The sequence below is a fragment of the Microtus pennsylvanicus genome, chromosome 11 (assembly GCF_037038515.1).
Source record: "Microtus pennsylvanicus isolate mMicPen1 chromosome 11, mMicPen1.hap1, whole genome shotgun sequence".
In the NCBI taxonomy this organism is placed as follows: domain Eukaryota; kingdom Metazoa; phylum Chordata; class Mammalia; order Rodentia; family Cricetidae; genus Microtus; species Microtus pennsylvanicus.
The window spans coordinates 39,064,803-39,087,855 of record NC_134589.1 but is presented as its reverse complement, the minus strand read 5'-3'; the positions used below and the strand labels follow the sequence as shown (position 1 = coordinate 39,087,855).

The window sequence follows — 23,053 nt, the reverse complement described above, 5'->3', positions numbered from 1 at the left end:
AACCTGATGGAGGACAGGCCTTGGAACAGGTGGGAGGGGAACACAACACAAAGAACAGCAGTTAACAGCCGCCTGTAATGCAGTCAGGAAGATCTCTCTTTCCAGGGAGTCAGCGACGCTACAGAGGCCTCTAGCAGAGACCAGTGAGAGACCCTGTACAGGCTAGGTAGCTTGTGCTGCCTCTCAGATGCATCCCAGTCGTGATGCTGACCCCTAAAGCCCATCCCCTCTTCACCCTCCCCCAGGCCCTTCTAGAAACTCTTCTGCAGCTGCGGTCACCCGCCTTGAGTCAAGTCTACCTCAGAGCCAGCAGCTAGACCCCCCCCCCAAGAAGGCCCATGGTTGTCTGTTACAGTGGGGTGAGCCCAGATTTGCAGGGGGAGTTTGACAAGCCCTGTACCTTCTAGTGCGCTCTGTAGCAGGCCCCTAAGGCACCAGAGGAAGCCTTTGGACTTCCTTCTGAGGAGAGTGAAGGCCACTGTTCCCAAACAGGGGAAGGAAGAGCTAGATTTGTGAACAGGTAACAGGTAGATGTAATAAGTGCTTGGCAGTGTGGGCTCTACCTGGGTGGACTGAAGCAATCCTGGAAATGAGGCTCTCTGGAGCACGGAAGGAAGTGACGGAGGCTCATCTTGTCTCCTAGCTTTACAAAAGGCAGAGTTCATCAATGTAGACAGGGGGCAGGAGCCTTGCTCAAGGTCACTGCGGAGGACCCTAGCTGGGCTTGGGCCCAATCTAACCTACTGTAACTGGGTCTCTGTCACTGGAACGAACAAAGAGCCATCATAGAAGGGGAGGAACCATTTCCAAGTGTGCTCCCATCATGGTGGCCTGATGAATGCAGCTGAAATCTGGAACCTCATTTCTTCACCCTGCTTTTTTTTTTCCTGAATATTCAGTATGGAACTGGCAAGCTCAGTGCTGGGAGGACCAGGCAATAGGTGGTGTGTTGATGAGAAATCATGAAAAAGGGGAGACAGAGGTTCTAAAATGGGGAGACAGGGATTCTGAAAGAGGCCCTGACATCCTCCCCAGCATCTTAATAAAAACACTCTGAAGCCCACGGCTCAAACATGGAAACCCACACGTACCCGCAAACACACAGCCATTGCTGTCTCAGTCCAAGCCCTTCATAAGCACCGTGAGGCCAAGGCCAACCGGTTTAGTTTTAGTCTGTTTATTTCTGGATTTCCTTTCTTTCCTTCCTTCCTTTCTTTTTTAAACAGGCCCTAGTGTATCCTGGGCTGGCTTTCAAATCACACACTGTGGCTGAGGATGATCCTGACCTTCTGACCGTCTTGCCTCCACCTCCTGGGTGCTGGGATTACAGGAATAAGCCATCATACCTGATGTATGTCGTGCTGGGACTCACCCAGAGCTTTGCTCATGGTAGCTGAGCACTACACTGGCTGAGCTGCATTTTCATGCCCACAGCTGACTGCTTCTATAGAAGCTAGTTCTCCCTCCAGTAAGCAATACAGCTCCTGAGTCAAGACCATTATCCAGAACACCGAGCAGTAGCTGCCAGTCCCGTTTGCACACTCCTAGCCCTCTCCGGACCTCTGCCTCTTCCATGTCCTCCATTATGATCTCTGTCTTTTCCACTCTGTATCTGCCTGGATTTTAATGATCCTACTGTCTGGGTCTTCCCAGTTCTCTCTAGGTCCCTGCCTTGGTCTCCAAGTGTCTATGTCTGTGTTTCTTTTTATACCTTTTTCCCTGTTTCTACGACTCTTTCTGTGGTTCTGTCGTAGACTAACAATGAGAAAAGGCTTTGCTGGGTCCGGACTTACACTGTGAGGATGAGAAATTGGAGCCAAACCATGAGAAAGAGCTCTCTTGCCTGTGAGCACACATATCGTTTCATTCAGCTATGGTTGAAAGTCTTCTCATTTTCCCCAAACTAGAATTTTCTCATCAGTTTGTGTTGCTGCCCCAGAGATGGAAGAGAAGCGGGGTGAAAAGGGCAATGGTGAGTCCACAGCAGTGTCGCGCAGGAGGATGAGCTCAACACCGGCAGGGAAGGAGGCAACTCCAGCAATAGCTTGTCCATCAAGATGCTGTTTCACCTCGAACATATCACCCACCATCTCTGAACCCGTTTCCCCTTCTGTGAAAGGAAGAGGGCATGAAGGGAGCACCCCTGCCAGCTTTACAAACCTCTGGGTAATTTATTATTTGAGGATGAATAGAGACATGCTTTCAGATAAAAAATAAGCTATCAGGCAGGAAGAGAGAACAGAGAAAGGACAGTGACAGCAGGTACCAGTGAGGGTGAACAAGGGTGGTGGTGGTGGCGGTGGTGGTGACAACGGTGATGGTATGATGCTGTTGATAATGATGAATATAGTGATGCTCATGATGGTGGCTATGGTAACGATGGTAATGGAATGGTGATGATGATAGTAATAATAACGATGTTATGATGGTGGTGGTGACGATGATGGTGGTGGTGACGATGATGGTGGTGGTTGTGATGATAAAGGCCAACAGTGGTGATTACGATGGTGGTGATGATGATGATGGTATGGTAATAACAACCATCATGGTAGTGGCGGCATGATGATAGTGATGGTGGTGGTTCGGTGATCAATGATGGCAATGATAGTGGTGCTGATGGTTGTGCATTGATAATGGTGGTGCTTATGGTGATGAGCACAATGATAGCAATGATGATGGTAATGACAGTCGTCATGGTGACTGTGGCAATATTGGTGGTGGTGAGGGTAACACTGATGGTGGTGGTAGTAGAAATGCTGTCAGTGTTGGAGATCATGTTTACAATAACACAGTGCATCTCTGAACCATGCTCCCAGCGTGGAAGCAAGAACTAGCGGGTGTGCTTTGGGAACACAGTTCCTCCGCCACACATTGGGACCTTTCCACCTCTCTGAACCAACTCAGGTTTCCCATCCCCCTCACACCACCTCAGAACTCAGAGCCTAGTTCTAACCCCCTGCCATCTCCTCCACGCTCTTTCCTGCAGGGTCCACCCTGTATCAAGTATGTGTTCCTGCCTCTGCATCCTTAGCACCCTACCCTGGCTAACTCTGCCCCCGACACACTCTTATACACCCTTGTTCTTCCCCTCAACTTGCTCCTACCCAGGCAAGGAACATGAGCATACTTACTACAGCTAGTAGTTCCTAGGAACATCCCACGGACCCTGACTAGGCTTCCAAATACTCAGCTCCACCCATGGTCAACTTGTCAAGGACATAGCCCTGCTACTGCTACATCAGCTTTCTTTATTCTTGGGACAGGGTGATACCAAGTCCAGCTCTCCACCTCAGTTCCCCCCCCCCCAAGGGAGTTACCTCTTAGTCCCTGAGACCTATGAGAAAATTTTTTCACAGAGTGTAAATGGTGCAACAGCAGCCTCTTAAGTCTTGCTGCCATCCAGCCAATCCTCATTGGGCAGCAGCCAGAGCAGAGAGGCTGTGGACAGACAGTGAGCCTTCTATGACAAGAAACAGCCACTTCCTCTTCCCTCCACTCAACACAGAACCAATCAGGGAACCCATGGGAGATAAGAAGGAGGAAGGAAACAGAACAGATAGACACCCAAAGGTCAAGAGCACAGCCTCCCTCTATGCCTTAGGTCAGCCATTGCCCAAGGCAGAGTCTATTGGGTAGCCTTCCTGCAGAAGCAGGCAGAACCTGGTAGCCTCTTTCTACCCTGGCTTCCCCAAGTCCCCCCAGCTTCCCCCTAACTCCTTCCCTGCAGGACCTGTAGTTGACAGGACCTCTGGAGAATCAATCACAGGAGCAGAGCAATCCCCAGCCTCTGACATTCCAATTAAACACTTCCCTCTGACCTTGGTTGCATCATCCCGGCTTATAATAACATCATCTATCTTTGCTGGATGGATGGAAAGATAGACAGACAGACAGACAGACAATTGGAGAGCCCACGAGACAGACAGAGGGGACAAACAACCACACAGTTCCAGAGCTGGTCTCAGCACCCTGAGAACACATTTCAATCACAGGGAACTGCAGTACACTCCGAGAGAGAGCCGTCAGCCTTCTCAGGGACAGGCATCCATCTCTGCGGAGGAGACAAACAGCCTTGGTCCCCGCCAAGGGGCACCCCGCATTTATCCCACAGCCCAGCCCATCAGTCATCTGTCACTGCTAGCCTGAAAGTCTGAAATCCTTGTGGCAAGCGCAGAGAAGAGACTCCAAGGGCATGGGCTGATGGCCCCTGTCAGGTGACCCTTGCCTGATAGGGGACGTTGGGCCCTTCTAGAAAGCAATCTGAGAATGGAGAGAGGCTTCTGCCTCAGTACTCCAGGCTGTAAGGGAGGACATCAGGGGGTTGTCCCACCCCTGGGTACCTGCTTTCTGATGGAGAATGATCCTGGACTTGTAGAGAGCCCAGACTGAGAGACAGGCAAAGGAAGCCCCTCCCTCAGCCACAGATACGAAGCACCTACCTTGGGATGCTGCACCTGAAGGAGAGGCATGATCTCTACCCAGTCATGAATAACCTTCCTGCATCCCCTGGGGAACTGGAGAAACTGAGCCCTCCACTCATGGCTACCCAGAGGAGCCTTTATGATCCTTGTCTTTGGTCCAACATGAACTGAATTCACATTCCTGTGTGTTCTTAAGTCAGCTATTCACCCTCTCTGGGTGCCCTTTCTTTACCTGAGGTGAATAGGACCTGTCCTGAGGCATGCAGGAGAAAGGCTGACCACCTGGAACATGGGAGATCCTCAGTGAAAAGTGATGGGTCTGGGTCCGGCCAATTCGCAGGACTGGGCTCCCAGGAATGGATTAGCTGCCTAGGAGGAACTCCAAAGATTGTCCAGGGGCCCAGACTGCAGGGCTGGAGACAGGACGCATTATCAATCAGCCTCACATTTAAGCATTAGACTCCATCATCCCAGGAGCAACCAAAAAGTTGCCTTATTCGCCCCCACCTCCGAAGAACCGCTTCTGAGCTGGCGCTGTTTCTTCTGCAGTTATTTTTAGTTTGTTTTCCCAGTAATGATTCTTTTGGGTGAATTTCAGGGTTGTAGCTGTGTGCTCTCTGGGAGACGGGAGACGTATCCATACAAAGCGAAGAAGGAAAAGGGAGGCTGTTATTCATAGTAATTCAACTAGATTTGTAAAGTTATTATTAAGCATTTGTCACCACAAAAGTCACTTTGATTTGGCTTTCCTTCGAGCTGTTCTCCCAGCCCAATTTTGTTTCTTTGCCTTACATGGGAGGCCCAAAGAGCTCAGAGACCTGTCCAGCACACTCAGGCAAATCCTTGCAGGAGGACAGGGTAGGCCTCTTGGGACTTGTGTCTCGGTGAGTGTGGTGGAGAAGATGAAATGGCTCTGGCAAACTGGACAGAGTGCCAGGGCCAGCCACCGCCACAACACACTGCCACCGCCACAACACAAAGCCACCATAAGGGGAGTGCTGCTGATGGTCCCAAGGGACAATGCGGAACTGGGCACAGACAAGAGTAAGGAAGTTGTCCGAGGTCACACAGCTGGAGAGCTAGCTGGTAACCTGGTAACCTGGGTCCAGAGCTTGAGTTCACACTTGCACAGTAAACATCATCTGAGAACCGCTGAAATGCCCAGCGAGACTGGGCTGAGGTGGAAATGGAGCCCCTGGGACCATGGACAATCTTCCTGCTCTGTCTCCTGAGCTTCAAATATGGCTTCATTTGGCCAGAGGAAAGCAGTGGAGCCTCCAAATGAGGACTTCTGCAGGGTCCTTGTCCTCTCTGAGTTTCTGGGGGCTGCTGAGGGTCCCTGCTCTTCCTCCCTCAAAGAGGGAGCTGCTTCTTAGTGGCTGGGCTGGCAGTCTGTTCAGGACCCCCTAGCCTCCCCTCTCCTGGAGGATGGTGAAGTGGGCTTGAGATGTCCCAGGGAGATCAACTTCCAGGGCATGTATAATCAGAGTTATTCTGAGCAGGGAGATTTTATTAGGGGAGCCAAGAGGCCTGGGATTGAACCCCAGTTCATGACTTTGTCCGCCTGAGCTCAGCCACCTCTTGTCTAAGTGGAGATGCTAAGTGCATGCCATGTGGCATCTAGAGAAAATACCAAGGGTGACAACTAGAAAGTACCTAACAAGATGACAAGTACTGGCATCTCAACTGCTGCCTTGTGTGCCCTTCATTCATTCACCATTCATTCATTCACTCATTTGGTTAGTAGATGCTTAAAAATATGGCTCTATATATGAAACTGTATTCAGAGTTAAGAGAGTTTAAAGATGGATGAAACACAGCTTTTGTCTTTAAGAATTTAGCAACTGAGTAGAGGAAGCTAAGACAGGGGCTGGGTGAATTCTAACTAGGAGATAGGGACTAATTTATCTAGGTTTGGAGAAACAGTCTTTTCATAAAAGCCACCAGAGATGAGGAGGACTGAATAGTGGCTGAGCAAAGGGGTAGTGGCCAATTGGAGATGGGCTGTAAAGCCCTAAATGTAAGGCTGAAATTAGTCCTCCAGGCAAGAGGGAGCCACAGATGGTCATACAGCAGCAAAAGTAAGACAGACATAAGAATCTGATGATTAAGATGTGGGAAGTAGGTTGGGAAACAGTAGGAAGGAGATACTGGTTCCACTTCTGGTCTTCTGGACCCAGCCCGTAAATGAAATAAGGAGAGGTATCTGTGGCGCTGGGGTTTGCCTTCCTCTCCTAGCACACGAATCCTCTAATGGCTGTCTAGACATGCAGTCTGCAGTGACAGAGCTTCTTCCCAGTCCTGCCTCTGCAGCAGCCCAGACCGAAATTCTCTCTCAAGGCAGGAAGACTTGGCTGTGCCAACCCCAGGGCCAAGCAGCGCTGGATGGACAGCCTCTTGAGGCACAAGAACAGCAGAGATTATGGCTGACCTGGAGGCCCCAACTTTTCCTCCCTCAGGGTTAACTGCTGTTTAGCTGATGGGATGGGACATGGATAGGGTGTTTTCTGTCTCTCTGTTATACATGTGCGCGCGCACACAAACACACGCACACACACACACACACACACAAACCCACAGGGTTCTATATCTGTCTCTATCTCTTTCTTATACACACAGTGTTTTCTCGGTGTCTCCTCTCCGTCCCACTACACACACACACACACGCATGCACACACACACACACACACACACGCACACGACCACCACCACTTTGCCTTGGAATTAAATGCGGCTGTGTGGGGATGGGAGGGAAAGGGGGAGCCCAGAGTCCAGCCTGCCTGGCCCAAATCCAAATCCTTTCTTGGCTGGGAGCCCAGGGTGGTCCCAGCTTACTGGCCATGTGTATTCAAGGGAGGGAGGGAGGGAGGGAAGGGACAGCCAGGCATGGATGGGGACTGAAAGGAGTATGTGTCAAGAGAGGAACAAAGTGAAGATTTTAGGAAAATGTGAGCCCCAGGGTCTTTAACCAGATGGTTCTGGGGGTACCTCATTTTGCACATAGTGTGGCGTGGGGGAGGGTCTGCCAACAGTTCAGTAACTTAATGGCCACCGACTGAAACATCAGGCAAAGGACAACACAGTGGAGAGCAACAGAGAAAGCCCACGTTCCAGGGTCTCCTCTCTGCAGGGAAAGTCAGACAGATCAATGCGACCCCATAGACACACAGCTGCAGGAGGCATGGGGGCTTAGATGATGTATGGCATAGGGCAAAGCCTGGTCAATGACGGGGAGGACTTCACAGAGGAAGACACACCCAGAGTGAGCATGTGCAAACGATCTATTGGTATTTCAGTCCAAGGTCTGAACTGAGCCCAGGCTGCACCTGGAGCAATGAGACAGGAAGTCATGCTATCTGGGGAAGAGAAAATGAACTCCCAAGTCTGCTGTGTGGCTAAGCCAGGCCGTGATACTGGTGTGTCACAATGGGTTCATCGAGGGGCAGGAGCCAGGTGCATCCTCTTGTAGGGATTCCTTGACGGTTAAGCAGATACCCATGGGACTTCACTAGCTCTTGGTACACCTTGGTTTTCTTGTCCCTTCAAAATAAAAATGAGGGCTGAGGCTCGAGCTCTGTGGCAGAGCGCTGGCTTTGTTTGTACAAAGTCATTCATTTGTCCCAGACAACAAAACGACAACAAAAAATAAGGCAGCTTCTGATCTAGAGTTTTAAGCTGGTCACATGACACTGAGCTTGGTGGATGTGGGGCTGGGGTTCATCAGGTAGTGAGGGTACCAGCTAGGAAAGGGAACTGAGCTAGGGGAAAATGCTCAGAGCACACGAGGGATTCGGGGCTTTAAAAAGACCACCAGATGAGTGATGGGGCCCAGAAGCTAGGGCCCAGTGTTCTGCTTTCTCTTGCTTGCTTGTGTCCTATACAGCTTCTTCTCTGGGATCATCTTTCCTAGCAATCCTCTGTCTCTGGAAAACACCTCAGTGTGGATCATGAGTTACCATGCTGCTAGGAGCTAAACTGTGAACTCTTAAAATCGACATGTTGAAGTTTTGCCTCTAAGTAACAGAATGAGGCTGTATTTGGAGACAAGGTCCCTAAACAGGTGATTAAGTTGAAATGAGGCCTTTGGGATGGGACTCTCATCCAAATTGGTGTCCTTATTAAAATAAAAGAAACCCAGGATTCCTGAGCACAGAGAAGTGGCCATATGACCACACAGAAGACATCCATCTGCCCTCCAAAGACTCAACCCTGCCAACACCTTCATATTGGACTTCCAGCCTGTTAATGTGTTAACTCACACAGCCTGTGACATTTTATTACAGAAGTTGGAGGGGACGAGGCCTTGCCTTACAGAACTGGAAGCAGGTCTCTGGCCTTCAGCTGCTGACATCCTCATGGACAGAGATTAGTAATGACCCTGGAATCTTAGCCAGGAGCCCATCAGGCAGGCGGAGGTGAGGTGCCTGCAGGCCAGAGGCTGGGTGATGGTGATGATAACCCTGTGCCTGTGTGGCTATGGCAAGACTCCACGAAGATCCAATGCGTAGTTGTGAGTCAGTGCTGGGGGTGGGGAGGGCTGTGACAGGCTGAACTGCTGCAGACAGAGTCACAAGAAACAGTGGTCCCCTGCTCCCAGACACCCAGAACAAGCCTCCTTTTGCCCCAATGGCTTCCCTGGACTGGAAGTTCTGTGTATACCTAGAACCCTCCTGGACATAAGCATGACCAAGGAGAGATAGTAGCCCACTGTCGATGGAATCCAGTGGAGTGAAATGGTCAGGTGAGCTGCCTATCTGGTCTCTGGAATCACACATTTGATTTGTTGCTGCTGCTTTCTAGTCGAGTGACCCTAATCAAGAAACGTTCCCTCTCTGAGTCTCAACTGGATAAGGCAATATTAACTGTATCTATTGAACAAGGGTGTGGCAAGGGTCCACACAATGCATGCAAAATCCCAAGAAAGGTGCCTGGCACATCAAAGGCACTCCTGATGTTAGTTTTCGGTGCCACCGGGTTCCTGATGAGTTTTTGGAGGCTCTCTAGCTTCTGCCATCTGGGTGTTATCTAGCTCAGCCTATTCATTCTGATCCCTAACACAGCACTCAATAAAAAAGGATTTGTTTACGCCTGGGGAGATGGCTCAGTGGCGAATGTGCTGGCTGTACAAGGGTGAGGACCTGAGTTCAGATCCCCATGCAAAAATCTAAGAGTGGCGATGTGTAGTTTTAAGCCCCCAGTGCTGGGCAGGATGGAGACAAGGGGATCGCAGGGCTCGTTGGCCAGCCAATCTAGCGGAAACAGTGAGCTCCAGGTTCAGCGAGAGACCCTGTTTTCCAAATTAAAAAAAAAGAAAACAGAAGCACTATAGAAGATGCTTAAACTCAGCCTGTAGGGCTCCCCCTCCTTCCTCGACGCACGGTGGAGGGCAAGTGCACCCAATACCTGTGCATACCAAATACACTCACAAAATGAAAGTAGGCAATGAAATGGAATGCAGAGTTAACAGGCTGTGATGTTTGCAATAAGAACAAGAGGGAGAGCTAACTTAGGGAATCTGAAGAGGAGAGCCGGGAGGTCCCAGGAATACCCTCTTCGGAATGCCCACCCTGGCCTGTACCCTCTTAGCAGTAGGCATAGGGCACACTCAAAGGGGCTCCTCAGGCAGATAAGAAGCCATGCTGGCTCTGGATTGGGTCTTGATGAGCACGTGCACAGGGTGCTGGGGCAGAGCCGCACTCCCTCCCCTCCCCCTATTTCTTGTTATCTGTTCTAGGCATCACAAAGGAGCTGGCAACAGAGACAGCCCCAGCCATTGCCAAAACTCCATCCAGAAAGGCACTAAGGAGGAGACAAAACAGTCCTGGGCCAGACCTTCCTAAGCATGCCAGTCCTCTCTCCAGCCTCCACCCCACCTGTCCTCTGCTATCTTGGTCCCAGTGGTATGGCTCACTGGGAACCCATGACCAAGACTTCTTGGTGAGACCAAGGGCACTTGTTATATAGTCCAGAAGACAAGGGGTGGTACTATCCCCTCTCCAAGTAAGCTGGGATAGGGACACCTAAATAGCAGTAGAACTGGGGTTCCCTGGGTAGTCTACTTTCCAGATAGAGTGAACTGTCCTTACTCTTGAGGTGGAGAAGAGGAACATGTGGCATTTGGGGACATGGCAGGCAGCTCCATACCCCATAGATGGTATGAAAAGAATAGGGTTGTGGAAAAGAACTCCACTCTGTAAGGATGAAAGGACCATGGACTGACAAGCTGGCTCAGTCAGTGAAGTACTTGCAACCCAAGCATGAGGACTTGAATTCAAGTCAACAGAAAATGTGTAGGAGTCAGATATAGTGAAGCGAGTCTAGTAACCCCCATGTTGAGGCAGAGACAGGGAGATAGACCCTTGGTGCTCTCCGGCCAGTCAGTGTAGCCCCAACAGTGAGCTCCATGTTTAGTGAGAGACTAATGACGGTGATGATGGAGAGATACCGAGGAAGAGACTTCACATTGACCTCTGGTTTCCACAGGCACATGTATACATACAAAAATGATGGTGAGGCCCCCTCAGCCTTCCTGAGATAGCCTGCATCTTCTCCAGGAGTAAACCGTGGCCAGGTAACCCCACTGCCTGGCTCATGAGCTTAGCATCCACCTTTCCTTTCAGAACAGAAGGTCTATGGGAATAAGAGCTGATCCTCCCTCATGGTTAGTCCCATGACACTGTGGTGAAAGTTGGGGTGGAAGAAGGGGGAACTGAGTCGAGGTAAAGAGAAACCCATGAAGCCCATGTCACTAGCAAGCTGCCCAGCATGCTACGCTATTTCTAGCTAGAGCCAGGAGAGGAAGGTGAGCCCTCAGCCTCTTTGACTCCTGAGTTAGAGACAGAAGCTGTGGAGAAGAACAGCTGGGCAGAATCTTGGGGGAAGTGTGTCTCTTTCCTCTGGCCACCTCCAAGTTCTGGGTCCCCACTGCAAGGGCGGGCAGAACAGAAGGACCAGGTTGTATTCTTCTTTACACAGAATCATCCCTACCTCAGGAGTGGATCTGTGCTCTTCACCCCGACACCACACACACACAGACACACACACACGGGGGGGGGGGGACATGCAGCTGATTGCTGGCTTGCCTCTCCTTGGAATGGTTATTAAGTCCTTAGGTGACATTAATTGCCACCAGGCATTAGGGACCTAATGAGAATTACCTTCTGTGACTACCCCAGCAAAGTCTGTCCCCAGGGCCTCCAATGAGCCTGATAGTCCTTCCCAGTGGACCTCTGAGTTCCAGTCAGCCGGCCATGGGGGAGGTGTAAGAAGAGCTAGGCAGGTTCTAATATCAAACCCAAGCAGAAACGATCAGGGGCTAGGAGGGAAGGGGTTCCCATAGCCATTCAAGCCCGTTTTCCCCAAAGTGTCCCTTTCTGGAGGAAAAGGTAACTCACGGGAAACGGCAAGGGAGGGGTCGTGAAAATCATGATTTGCCGAAGGCAGCTCAGAAGGGAAACAGCCTGAGGCTTGTCAAAGGCTGCCTTTCTTGTTGAGCTGGGATCTCATGTAACTCAGGCTGGTCTTGAACTCTGTGTAGCACAGGCTGGCCTTGGACTCCTGATCCTCCTGACCCCACCTGCCCAGTGCTAGGATTACAAGCTTTTTACTGGGCATGCTAGGCAAGCATTCTACCGACCAAGATACATAACAGCTGAAGGGCAGACGAGGTGTGGACAGGGCGCCCACCAACCTTTGTTCTGACCTCAAAGCCCCATACTCTATCAGGTATAGAAGGGTGACACACACGTTCCATCCTCTCATGGGACGGAGTCTGCCCCTCCGGAATAGGGCCGATTAAGATCAAACCTTTCAGGATTTTCCCTCATGACGTCTAATAATGCTGTCAAATCACTGCCATTGATTTCCACGTCTGACGGTTGACTGTCGGGTCTGATTTGAGTTCCGTTCTAATGGACGAGGTGTGATGGTGGGAACGAATGTCGGCCCCATATCACTCCCTCTTCAACCAACGACTAGGTGGAATACAGAGAGACAGTTTCTCATATCCTCCCAGGCCCTCCTGAGGCTTGCAAAACAACCTGTAGGCAGTGGCAAATCCCTCGTCTGCCCCCAGCGGCGCCCCTTGCCCATCCCTGACCGAGGAGCTCCAACCAGAGGAGCTGGGCGCGGCAGCAAAGCTGATTCCCACCGGGTGCCCTGCAGAGACCACGCGGACTCAGAGGCTGTGGGAGGCTGCCCCCTACCCGCGCCTCGGGTGGAACCGCTGAAAACATCTCCGGCACCCGGCGGGGAGCTGGCATCCTTTGAAAAGGGACATTGGCGGGGTCTGCGGTGGCGTCTACACAGAACCGCAGTCGCAGCAACCAGCCGGCTCCACTCGGATCCCAGCACCAACCTGAACCGCTGAGGAAAAAAAATTTAAATGTAAAGCCGAAGAGAACTGAACGGCGAGGCCAGCCCTGGGCTGACTCTCATTAAGGAGCCGCGCGCGCCCCCAGGCTGGGAATGCGGAATGGACACGTGGACAGACAGGGGAGCCGGGGGAGGGGGGAGTCTCCGTGGCGCGCGAGCCGTGGGCCGCGCGCTCCGGGGCCACGTGATCACGGGGAATCTGGGAGGGGGGAGGGAGAAGGGAGCGAGCGCGCCAAGCTGGGCGCCCGCCCGCTACGGTCCGGGTGGGCGCTGGATGCCGGACCGAGGAAGAGGGTGGCGAACATCAGTGTGTGTGTCTCTCTTTCTGGAATCATTTACGGAGGAGCGCCGTGGAGGTGGCGGCAACTGCTTCGAGCAACTGTGGCTTCCTCCCCCCGCCTCTTCCCCGCCCCCCCCCCGCTCCTCATTCTCCCCCCCCCCCACGTCCAAGGAGAGCTGGCCCCCCTGCCGGCATCATTCTCTTCGCTGGGCCTCCTAAGCACCAGCTGCTTCCTCGGCCAGGGGCTGCGCAGGTGCGGATGCCTTAGCCCCTTGGCCGCACTCCCGCTTCTCTCCATCCGCAGCCGGGACTGGAGCGGCGATCCGCTCGCCCAAACTGACTCCGAAAGAGCTACAGCTTATTCCCTGCCGCACCAAGGCAACGGGCAAGCGGGTGTCTAGGGGAAAGGCGGGGGTGATGGGGAGGACAAGGCGTCGGAGACTCTGAACCCCGGAAAAGTTCAAGGTTTGTGCAGGTTCCCCCAGGGAAGGCGAGGAGCGATGCTTGGCGGGGCAGGGCACCTCTACTGAGACAGCGACACCCCACCCGAGAGGAGAGAGGGTGGTAGCCCAGTGCTGCCGTGGTCTGACTACCCGCTTTCCCATTCTACGACGCTCACGGGCTGGATACTGGAGGAGACGCTCCGGGAAGAAATGGCTCGAGCCGGGGCGCCTTAGCTGGCTTTCCCGCTCCCTCGCTACTCCAAGCCCCATCCATCTCCATGGGGCAGCGGGTGCCTAGAGCTCCACCCTTGCTCCAGCCATCAAGCCCCAGACCGGCCAGGAGGCGCCGAGTCTGCCTGTGCTAGCGCAGACTGGAGACAGCACGCTGGAGTCCAAGACCGAACACTGCGAAGGGACAAACATCTGGTCACCCACCTCAGGCATTCCATCTGGGCGTCGCCTAGGGTGGTGGCGACCTGCGTCGCCTGTCTCATCCCTGCAAGGAAACTTTTCCTTCCCCGTTTGGATTAAAGTTGCCTGGATTTTCTCCTTCTTTGCAAAAGAAATCATTCGTTGGCTCCCGACCTGGGATTTTCCGGGCTGCTGCAGGGCGCTTGGAGGAAGAAGAAAGCCGCGCTGTGTGTGTGGGGTTACCACCGAAACCAAAGCTATCCGGGCTCGCGTTGGGGATCTGCACCTTGAAGCGAGTACGGATAGGAGAGGCGCGGAGAGGCCAAGGGCTTTGGCACGCAGCTCTCGACAACCTCCGAGAGGTGGGTGGCCACAGGACCCCGGGACAGCACGTGCGGCTCCCCCCTCGCTTCTCAGATCCTGCAGGGGGCACCAGCCCTGGGAGGTGGAGACTCCTCCGGCCCGGAGCTGCGCCCCCGCTGGCTCCGAGGGTGTAGCCGGTGGTGCCTGGGACGCCCCCTCCCCTCAGAGTGTCCCCAAATTGCGCTCTCTGGCCCTTGAAACCTCAACAGAGACAGTTGGGCTCTACAGTGAGTGGGAGGCGACCGATCCTAGCTTGAGACCAAGTCGCCGTGGACTGCTGCCCCCTAGGACCCCTCCCGCCCCCGCCTCTGCCATGGCCCCAAGAATGTCGGGCCGCCACGGCGCCGCCCTGCTCTGCCTCTCCGCGCTGCTCGCCCACGGTAAGTGTCGCGGCGCAGACTCGGGGTGAAGATGCGGCGGGCGCCCCTGGAGGGGGCGGAGGGAGAATCGGAGGAAGGAGCACCCTCATCCTATTGCTCCCCTGGACCCTCCGCTGGCGCTACCAGCACAGCGTCCCCGCCTGCCTCGAGAGCCTGCTGAAGGGACCTAGGTCGGTCCAGGGGAGATTGGAGAAGGGGATCTTTCCTGCGGTCTCCGAGTTAAAATGCAGGGTCCAACCTGAGACCCTGGGGGCGTGTCTGCCCACGAAGATCTAGAGGGATGCTAGAGATAACTAGATTGGGTCCCCGGCACCCGGTCGCGTTGCCCCGTGCAGCTCGCGAGGCTGGGAAGTACTGGGACCCACGGGATCCCGGCTTCCCGGCCCCGGCGCGCAAGCGGGTTCCGAGTCGTGCGGCCCGCTGACTGGCTTCCTGCAGCGGGCCTCGGGCAGGGACGCGCACGGTAGGGGCCCGGGAGGCTTGTGAGCTGCATCTCAATGGCCGGCCGGCTCGCAGAGCAAGGCGGGCGGGGGTCTGGGCAGCGGGCACGGGCCGGGAGGCTGGCGGCGCGCGGAGGAAACGGGGCCGCGCTCCCGCGTTCTGCAATCTGTTGCGTCTGCTCCCCAGGCTCGCCCGGGGCTCCGGGCTCAGCGGGAAAGAGGTGACGGAGGGAGGGGTCTGGGGTAGTGTGCCCATGCAGTGAAGACAGCGAGGATGCAGGTTGGAGACGGGGCAGGGGGGTGGCAATCTCAGGACAGCCTTCCCCACCCAGAGTGGAAACTCAGATTTTTGAGCCAGGAGGATGCTGTGGCAGCTTCCGCAAGCTGGAGATGCTCCAAGAGGCTAGGAGCGCTGACCTAGGCGGGAGGGAGAGAGCTGTAGAAGCCTGTGAGAGTATAGCTCTCTGCTGCGCCCAACGTGGACGCTGCTGACCTGGGACATATCTCTAACCAACAAAGGGCCGACTAGGGGTGAGGGAATCTGATGTCCCACTTCGAGGGGTGAGCCAAGGACAGAATAGGAGAGGGGTTTTGTGGAGCAGGCCATCTGGAGGTTTTAGAACCCTCCACGTGTGGTGGTCAGCTTTTGCCCGAATCTGTGAAGTCCCTAGGAACCTGGTTGAGCCTGCTGTGAACCCACCTAAGGTCTTTAACCAGGGGCGTTGCTCACCCCAGCTGGGGTTCATTTTCAAGACTGAAAAAATAAGAAAGAATGACTTCTAGGAATTGTAGGATCCAAAGACTGGGAGGCAGAAGGGAACCAGCTAACCCCCCCCCCTTCTTTGGGTGGCTGGGTTCTTCCAGCTGTGGGGTGAGCTGTTTTGCCTTTGATTTAGTGGGAATTGCTAGTCCCCTATTTCCTCAGAAATTTGCAGGCAATGGCTAGCGGGAATAGGGTACGGAGGGCACTTAGGGGTGCATCCAGAGAAGAATCTTCATCCCTTGGAGAGATTGACTGTGGGTAAGGTTAAGACAGTGTGTGACCCGGAGCTAGCAGGCCTCTGTCTAGGAGTGGCTCTTACCGGTGCTTGAGTTCCATTACCAGATCAGCGTTGGCCCCTGGGCAGCTCAGTTGCTATCCATAGATCTTGCTACCCCCCTGCATGTTCTCTGGCCTGGCTGTAGAAATCGGTTTCCCTTCCTGGCCTGTCAGATTGGTTTGATTCCTAAGCCCCTGCCATAGGCAGGCCTTCTGGAGTGGCCTGCCTGCTGTGAACCTTAGCTAGGGCTTCATGATGTGGCTGTCTCTGGGCCCAGAGTGTCCCACAGCTCACAGGTACTGCTGTCCTTAACCTGTCCGCACACAATGCTAGCACAGTACTTGCGTGGCTAGGACTAAGGACTGACTTGGAAGAATATAGTGGAGGAGGTGGACCAGTGCCCTATTGTTCCCACTTCTGGCTCCTTTCTAAGTCCTTCTCTAAGCTTGAATGTCGCTTTGTTAACCCATACCTCAGTTTTACTTTTAAAACTCCGACATACCCCCAGTAAGCAAGAACAGAATGAAAGAAATGATGTCATGTGAAAATTAAGAGAATCTGAGCCCCAGGCCTTCATCCTGCAGGACTGCCTAGGACCCTCCTGCCACCTCCTCTCGGTTTGAGGAAGGTACATGGACTTACTGTCACTTAGGCCAACTTTCAATAGGTTTTCTAGACTATTCTAAGATGGGGGGCATGGGGGTGCTGCTGCAGTATACAATGCCTGGCAGGCGACAGAGGCCACAGGGTTCTGATCACACAGTCGGACTGGAGGCCAGGCAGCCTGGGCTTCTGTCTCACTATGACACCATTGGGCAGGGTGACCTTGGACTGCCTCCCTAGTGTCAGGTCCCCCTCCTCCCAGCCACAACATGTGGTCTCTGGCCCACAAGTTCCTTCTCAGGTTCCACCAGACTGTTGGGCAGAGCCCTTGTGTGGACAGAGCACCACATTCGTTGTGGGCCCAGCTGAGCCCTGCAGGGTGTTCAGAGTGGGGTGTTTGGCTCTCTCTTGGCGTTTCCAGTCTTGAGACTACCTTTGAAAAAAGCTAAGAAGGTTATTTTCTAGTATCTGTCTTTTGGGAAATGATCCTTCATTTTCAGTTTCAACAGGAGTCTGGGGGTCAGGGTATGACTGAGCCTGTTGGGGAACTGACTTGGTCTGTTCTCTTACACAGTAACGTTTATTGGCTCCCCATTGCCTATGGGACCAAAGACCCATTCTTTGCCCTGGTATCAGAGTCCTTCCTGATCTTGTTCCAGTGTGCATCTTCCCCCACGGTGCTCCTGACCTCTGTCCTTCCTGGTGCCTTAGATGCCCTGTCTCACTTCCCAGCCTTCCATAGTCAGCACCTTGCCTCCAGAAACCCCTACCCCAGCCTTTAAAGCCCAGATCCAGTAGCACCTCCAGCAGGGACTCTCTCAGGCCACCCCCAGCTCCTCAAGGCTCCTGAATGTTCTCCTGCCACTTCCGGCTGGCTACCTTTTGAGCTGGCATCCACATGCATCAAGTCCCCTAGCCCAGCCCGATGTCTTGTACACACTCTCCCGTCAGTCCCATCTCTAGTGCACACACACAGCAATGGGTCAGAAGAAAGGGATGAAGGAAAGCTGAGTCGCTGGGAATAAGGATAAAAGAGGGCAGGAGAAGAGACAGGTGGAGGTCTTGGAGAGGAAGAAGGGGGAGCAGGCCCAGACTCCAGTCAGTCCTTGAGTGACTCCTTCAGGCTGTACACCCCAGGTTGCACATTGGGCTTTGTTCTTAGGAAGCTACAGGCTGTCTGGTACACCCCCACGACTTTCTCCTGGAGGTTGTGTCTCCCACCCCCCTACTGTGTCTTTCTGGAGGACTGGGCAAGCAGCAGGCCAGGCCGGAAGGCCTGTGGTGGTTGTGGAGCTCAGCTCTGTTAACGTGTGAGGCCAGTAGGTGGGGGTGTGTTCTAAACTTGGTGGCAGAGAAGGAGCTTTGCTGGCTAGAATGGATCCTGAGAACGGCTGGGTGCAGGGTTCCAGCTATAGGAGGCTCTGTTGAAGGCCAGGACTGGAACTGGGCCCTGCAAAAGCACGCATGAGTTTGGGGAGCAGGGCTACAGGCCCAGCCTCCATCCATCAGGATATAGCCCACCCTCCTGGGCAAGGTCTGGCCCTGTCAGCTTCGAATACTGAAAGAGGAGACCCGAGGACAACCAAACCCAGCCTTCTAGTAGGCACGGATGAGGAAGCAGACATGCAGGAAAAGGCCTGGAACTCAAACAGCAAGATAATGCTGAAAATTACAACAGGCATGAAGCCTAAAGGGGGTTCCTGGTTTGGACAAAAGCACTTGGGCGGGTTTTTTTTTAGATTTTCTTTATTGCTTTATAAATAATACCATTCAAAATTTCCACCTCCTCCCATTTTCCTCCCTCTCCCCTACTCCCCCTTCCCCTCCCCCTCCAGTCCTAAGAGAGGGCAGGGTACCCTGACTTCCCAAGATATTCTGCAAGTCCCAAGCTAGCTCACAGTGGCCAGCCATCCTGACAGTCCTATTTAGCCTTCCCTAGCACCCCTGATCACACACCACATCTGATAAAACTTTAGGGCTGAGTCTCACTCACTGCTGGTCCTCCCAGCCCAGCCACAATGAGACCAAAGATTCCCCAGCTTGTCCCCACCTCAAGGCATTTTGTATCCAGAGTTATGAGCCCAGCTTCTCAGAGAACTGACACTGGAGGAACCCAAACCCAAGACCTGTTTGGGCTACAGATCAAGTTCAAAGCCAGCCTGGACAACTGTCTCAAAAGGTGAAAGAGAAATCCAGGTCATATCCCAGTGGCACATTGCTTGTCTGCCCTGTGCAAGGCCATGGATTTGATTCCCTTCGGTAGCCCAAAAGCAATTCTGTAAGGCAGTTGGGACTCGGAGTCCTCAGACTGCAGGACACTCAACATGCCTTAGCCCCAGGAAGTCCCTTTCTCCTGAGTCTGCTTTCCACCTCTGCCATTCTTAACCTCCAAGTTCTCTGCCCCCTTTCCACCCTTCCACCTGCAGCAAATGCCAACACATGGCTCCGATTGCCTTCCCTGCTCCTTTGCCCCATCCCTGGCAATCCTCCCTTCTTCCCTGCTTGAGCTCAACACAGAATTTTAATAAGAAATTAATGAGCCAGGTGTGTACATGTGTGTTTTTGAGAAAACAAATGTCCTTTTCTATTTTCCTTCTCTGTCCCTTTAGCTGAAAAGCAAAGTGGGCATGCCTTGCCATCAAGTCAAGCTGGTGGTGCTCTGCCTAGCTGTCCCCACGGTTGGGCCGTGTACCCACCAAAGCCAGCGCCAGTGCTCAGCCAGCCAAAGGCTGTCAATGGAGGATGAATGGAACTTTAGAGAGGGGACAGGTGAGGCCAGTAGGGTAACAGAGACAAGCCAACATTCAGGGTAGCCATCACCCATGGCCTTGGCATCCATCAGTCGCTGCTGTGTCTTGCCCTTTGTCCCTTTGGCTCTGCTTCCTTCCTTGCCACTTCTCAGTACACACACAGAGACACACGTGCAAAAAACCAAACAACCAGGCCTTGTTGGCTCTCAGCACCCAGCAGGATGAGTGGGAAATAGAAGCAATTACCTAGATAATTCAATGCTTGCTGCATGAATGAATGGATGCAAAAATGAATAATTCGCTGCAATAAAAGAGGCAAGAGTAGAAAAGGTAATTGAAGAAAGTCCTTTGTTTTGGGTTTTTTCTTCTTTTTTTTTTTTACTAAATTATTTAGGAAATAATCTGCTTTTAGAAAGTTCCCCTGTTTATCAAACACAAGTCCTTCCTGTTGTATTCTCTCCCCAGACTTTTTGGTCCGTGAGAATAGGCGAGTAGTTTGCTTTCTTCACTCAAATGGCGTTTGCAGTTCAGTCCATCAAACAGCTGGTAATTACATACTTGGCTTGTAGAGCCTGTCAGCCTGTCTTTATTTTCCTGGCCCTATCTTTGTACCTGGGAGAATGACATGTTTAGGGACATCAGGGTGGATGACTAGTTCTCACAATGGTCCGGATTCTCAGAGACATCTCTATCACCAGTCTCGAGCATGAACATGAGCAATGTGGGACCCTTAAGAGCAGAGGCACAAGACTCCTTCCTACCTGTCTGCAACTGAGACCAGTGATCCCACTGTGGTCCCAGGTAGCCATCACGGGAAACTACTTCCCAGTGAGCAGTTCTGGCCGTGCCAGCTCTAAATCCAGGCTTTCTAACCCTGCACCTGGGACTCTCTTGCCATCAGGGACAGCACTGGCATGGGCAGAGAAAGTGGGGGCCTGTGAATCAGAAGACCACTTCAGGTTCCCTCTCCCTTGATCTCTTAGGTGTGTCCAATCTCTTAATGGCGCTCTCTCTTGCGCTCTCTCTCTCTCTCTCTCTCTCTCTCTCTCTCTCTCTCTCTCTCTCTCTCTCTCCACATTCTCACCAACCTAGTCTTCAAGAGAGCAGTTCACTCCTTCCATCCAGAAAGCCCCTGTCGTAGGGTTTCTGTTGCTGTGATGAAACACCATGACCAAACAGCAAGCTGGGGAGGAAGGGGTTTATTTGACTCATACTTTTATGTTGCTGTTAATCATCAAAGGAAGTCAGGACAGGAACCTAAGTTGGGGAGGAGTCTGGAGGCAGGGGCTCATGCAGAGGCCATGGATGGGTGCTGCTTACTGGCTTGCTCCACATGGCTTGTTCAACATGCTTTCTTATAGAACTTAGGACAACCAGCCCAGATGGCCTGAGCATTCCCATATCGACTACTGATTAAGAAAATGCACCACAGGCTTGGCTATGGAACCATTTTCTGAATTGAGGCTCCCTCTCTGATACCTCTAGCTTTTGTAAGGTTGACATAAAACTAGCCAGGACCCCCACCATGGTTCCCAGACAACAGAGGACTCACGAACATTACCACCCATTCTGGTTTTCCCCCATTTGAATGGCACATTGCCTGGCTTCCCTCCTGGCCATGATCATAAATGTGCCTGGATGCCATGTGACCCTTCCCTGCCAAAGCGATCCTCGTGTCCCCAGAGGCATGCTGGCGCATGGTGTATATGTTGATTGTCTAAATAAACCAGTGCACAAACCCTTGTGTATATCGAAGTATACACCATCTTCAGCCCTCAGACAATATCCAGTTGGTGCTTACTTACTGCACGGGGCCAGCTATCATCCCGTACAGTCTTAGAATGAAACTCCTCAGGCTGCTGGCTAACTGTCCTTGGACGCAGTCAGGGGGGCAGTAGTCAGGACTACACACATTCATTGGGTATGCTATGCTGTCAGGGACAAAAGTCCTGTAAGGAGAGTGGGGAGTTCTAGAGCAATTAAGCCGTTTGTCAAATGGCAAAGTGAGCTCCTGCCGAATGGGGTATTGTTAAGTATGAACTCCAAGGAGAGAGGGGATGAAAGTGAGGCCCTTCAGTATCAACAAGCCTTCACAAAGGAAGCACAGTGAAGAGCCCTGGGTAGGTGCGGTCACTTGAGAAGGTGGGAAGTTGGCAGGACTGGGGTCTGAGAGAGAGAGGAGCCTCCTGACCTCCCTAGGAGGCCTAATGCCGGTGTGGTCACCTCACAGGACCATACAGCATTCTTCTCATTCTCTGCAGTCTCATCTTTGAACTAATTATCTAAGCTTGCAAAAATCCTGCTCACTGGGACCTGTGCGTGACATGTTCTCACTTGGCCTGATTTTATACCGCTTTGATTTGGGGATTTGGGGTGTTGTGGTCAAGAGGTGGAGGCTCTGCCAGCATTCAGAGACCACAGAGACTGCTTCCTATAAGTCTCTGAGCAACCTGCAGTGGTTCCAGGTCACCTGCTCTGGGACCTCTCTGCCTCTCTCATCATTGACCTGCAAGTGTCTTGGTGTTGGCCTAGCCTCCCACGGTCAGACACTAGCCACTGATCTTCCCTGGTGCCCACATCTCAGCCAGGGGTCCATTCGTCTCTCATCTTGTTCTTCCTCTGGCTTCATAGCTGTTTGAGGCCTTTGTGTAATGGGAAGAAACTCTTCCTTTGGAAATAGGAAAAATGGCCATTTTCTCTGCTGCCAATACAGAAAAAAAAATGATCTCAATTTTCTGTGACTGTTCTCAGGTAAAATCTGCCAGTAGCCAGCCCATGGATGAGAGAGCTGAGAGGATAGAGAGGACAGGTGGTCATGGGGCTTAGTTCCCCTGCTCTGGGGCACCCACAGCCCTTCCCAGGACATTCTTCCCAACCTTGGCCTCTGTTGACCACACATCTGTGTTGGGCAACCAATGCTCTGTCTGCTGAGCACTGATTTTGCCCTCCAGTTGGTGTTGGGTATTGAGTCATCCCTGGAGCCAGCAGAGGACCCTGTTCTGTTTCCACCTGGCTCTGACATTCAGAGCTTTCCTCCTCCACCCACCCTTTCCCTGCACTGGGCATTAAACTCCCTGACTCCCTTGCCCCTTTCATGGTGATTTGGGCCAAGTTTCTTAACCACTCTCTGCTTTAGCTCCTCTTCTGCAAAGGATGATGGTCAAAGCACTCCGCTTGCGGGGTGTGTTGTGATGATTCAATGAGTTATTTTATGCCAAATATTTCAGCAGATCGCACCCAGCATAGAACAAACGCGTAAAAATGACGGTTGTCAATATTATCATTACTAATGTTATTAGTGTGTGCCAGGAGCCATGTTGAGTGTGAAGACGAAGCTATCTGTCTCTGATAATCTGTTCTTAAAGAGGTTTCTAATGCAATGTCTTAGAGAGAGGAGACTTGTCACTGAACAACTGGAGCCACCACGGAAGGGACTGGGAATGCTGCAGGGAGGGAAGGAGGGAAGGTCGGAGGGGGGAAGGAAGGGAGAATTGGTAATTTAGAGAGAACATGGGAGGCACCTAGGAAGAGGTGGCTCAGGAGCCCTGG

General features: G+C 52.7%; 1 protein-coding gene across 1 annotated transcript in view; it reads left to right on the top strand.

The window, feature by feature from the left end:
• Positions 1 to 13,238: 13,238 nt before the first annotated feature.
• Tmem132e (transmembrane protein 132E) overlaps positions 13,239 to 23,053 on the top strand; it is a 54,981-nt gene continuing 45,166 nt past the window's right edge. The window contains exon 1 of the mRNA XM_075991391.1: positions 13,239 to 14,671. Coding sequence (XP_075847506.1) covers positions 14,605 to 14,671 — 67 coding nt within the window. The 5' untranslated portion in view covers positions 13,239 to 14,604. The remainder of the gene's footprint in view (positions 14,672 to 23,053) is intronic.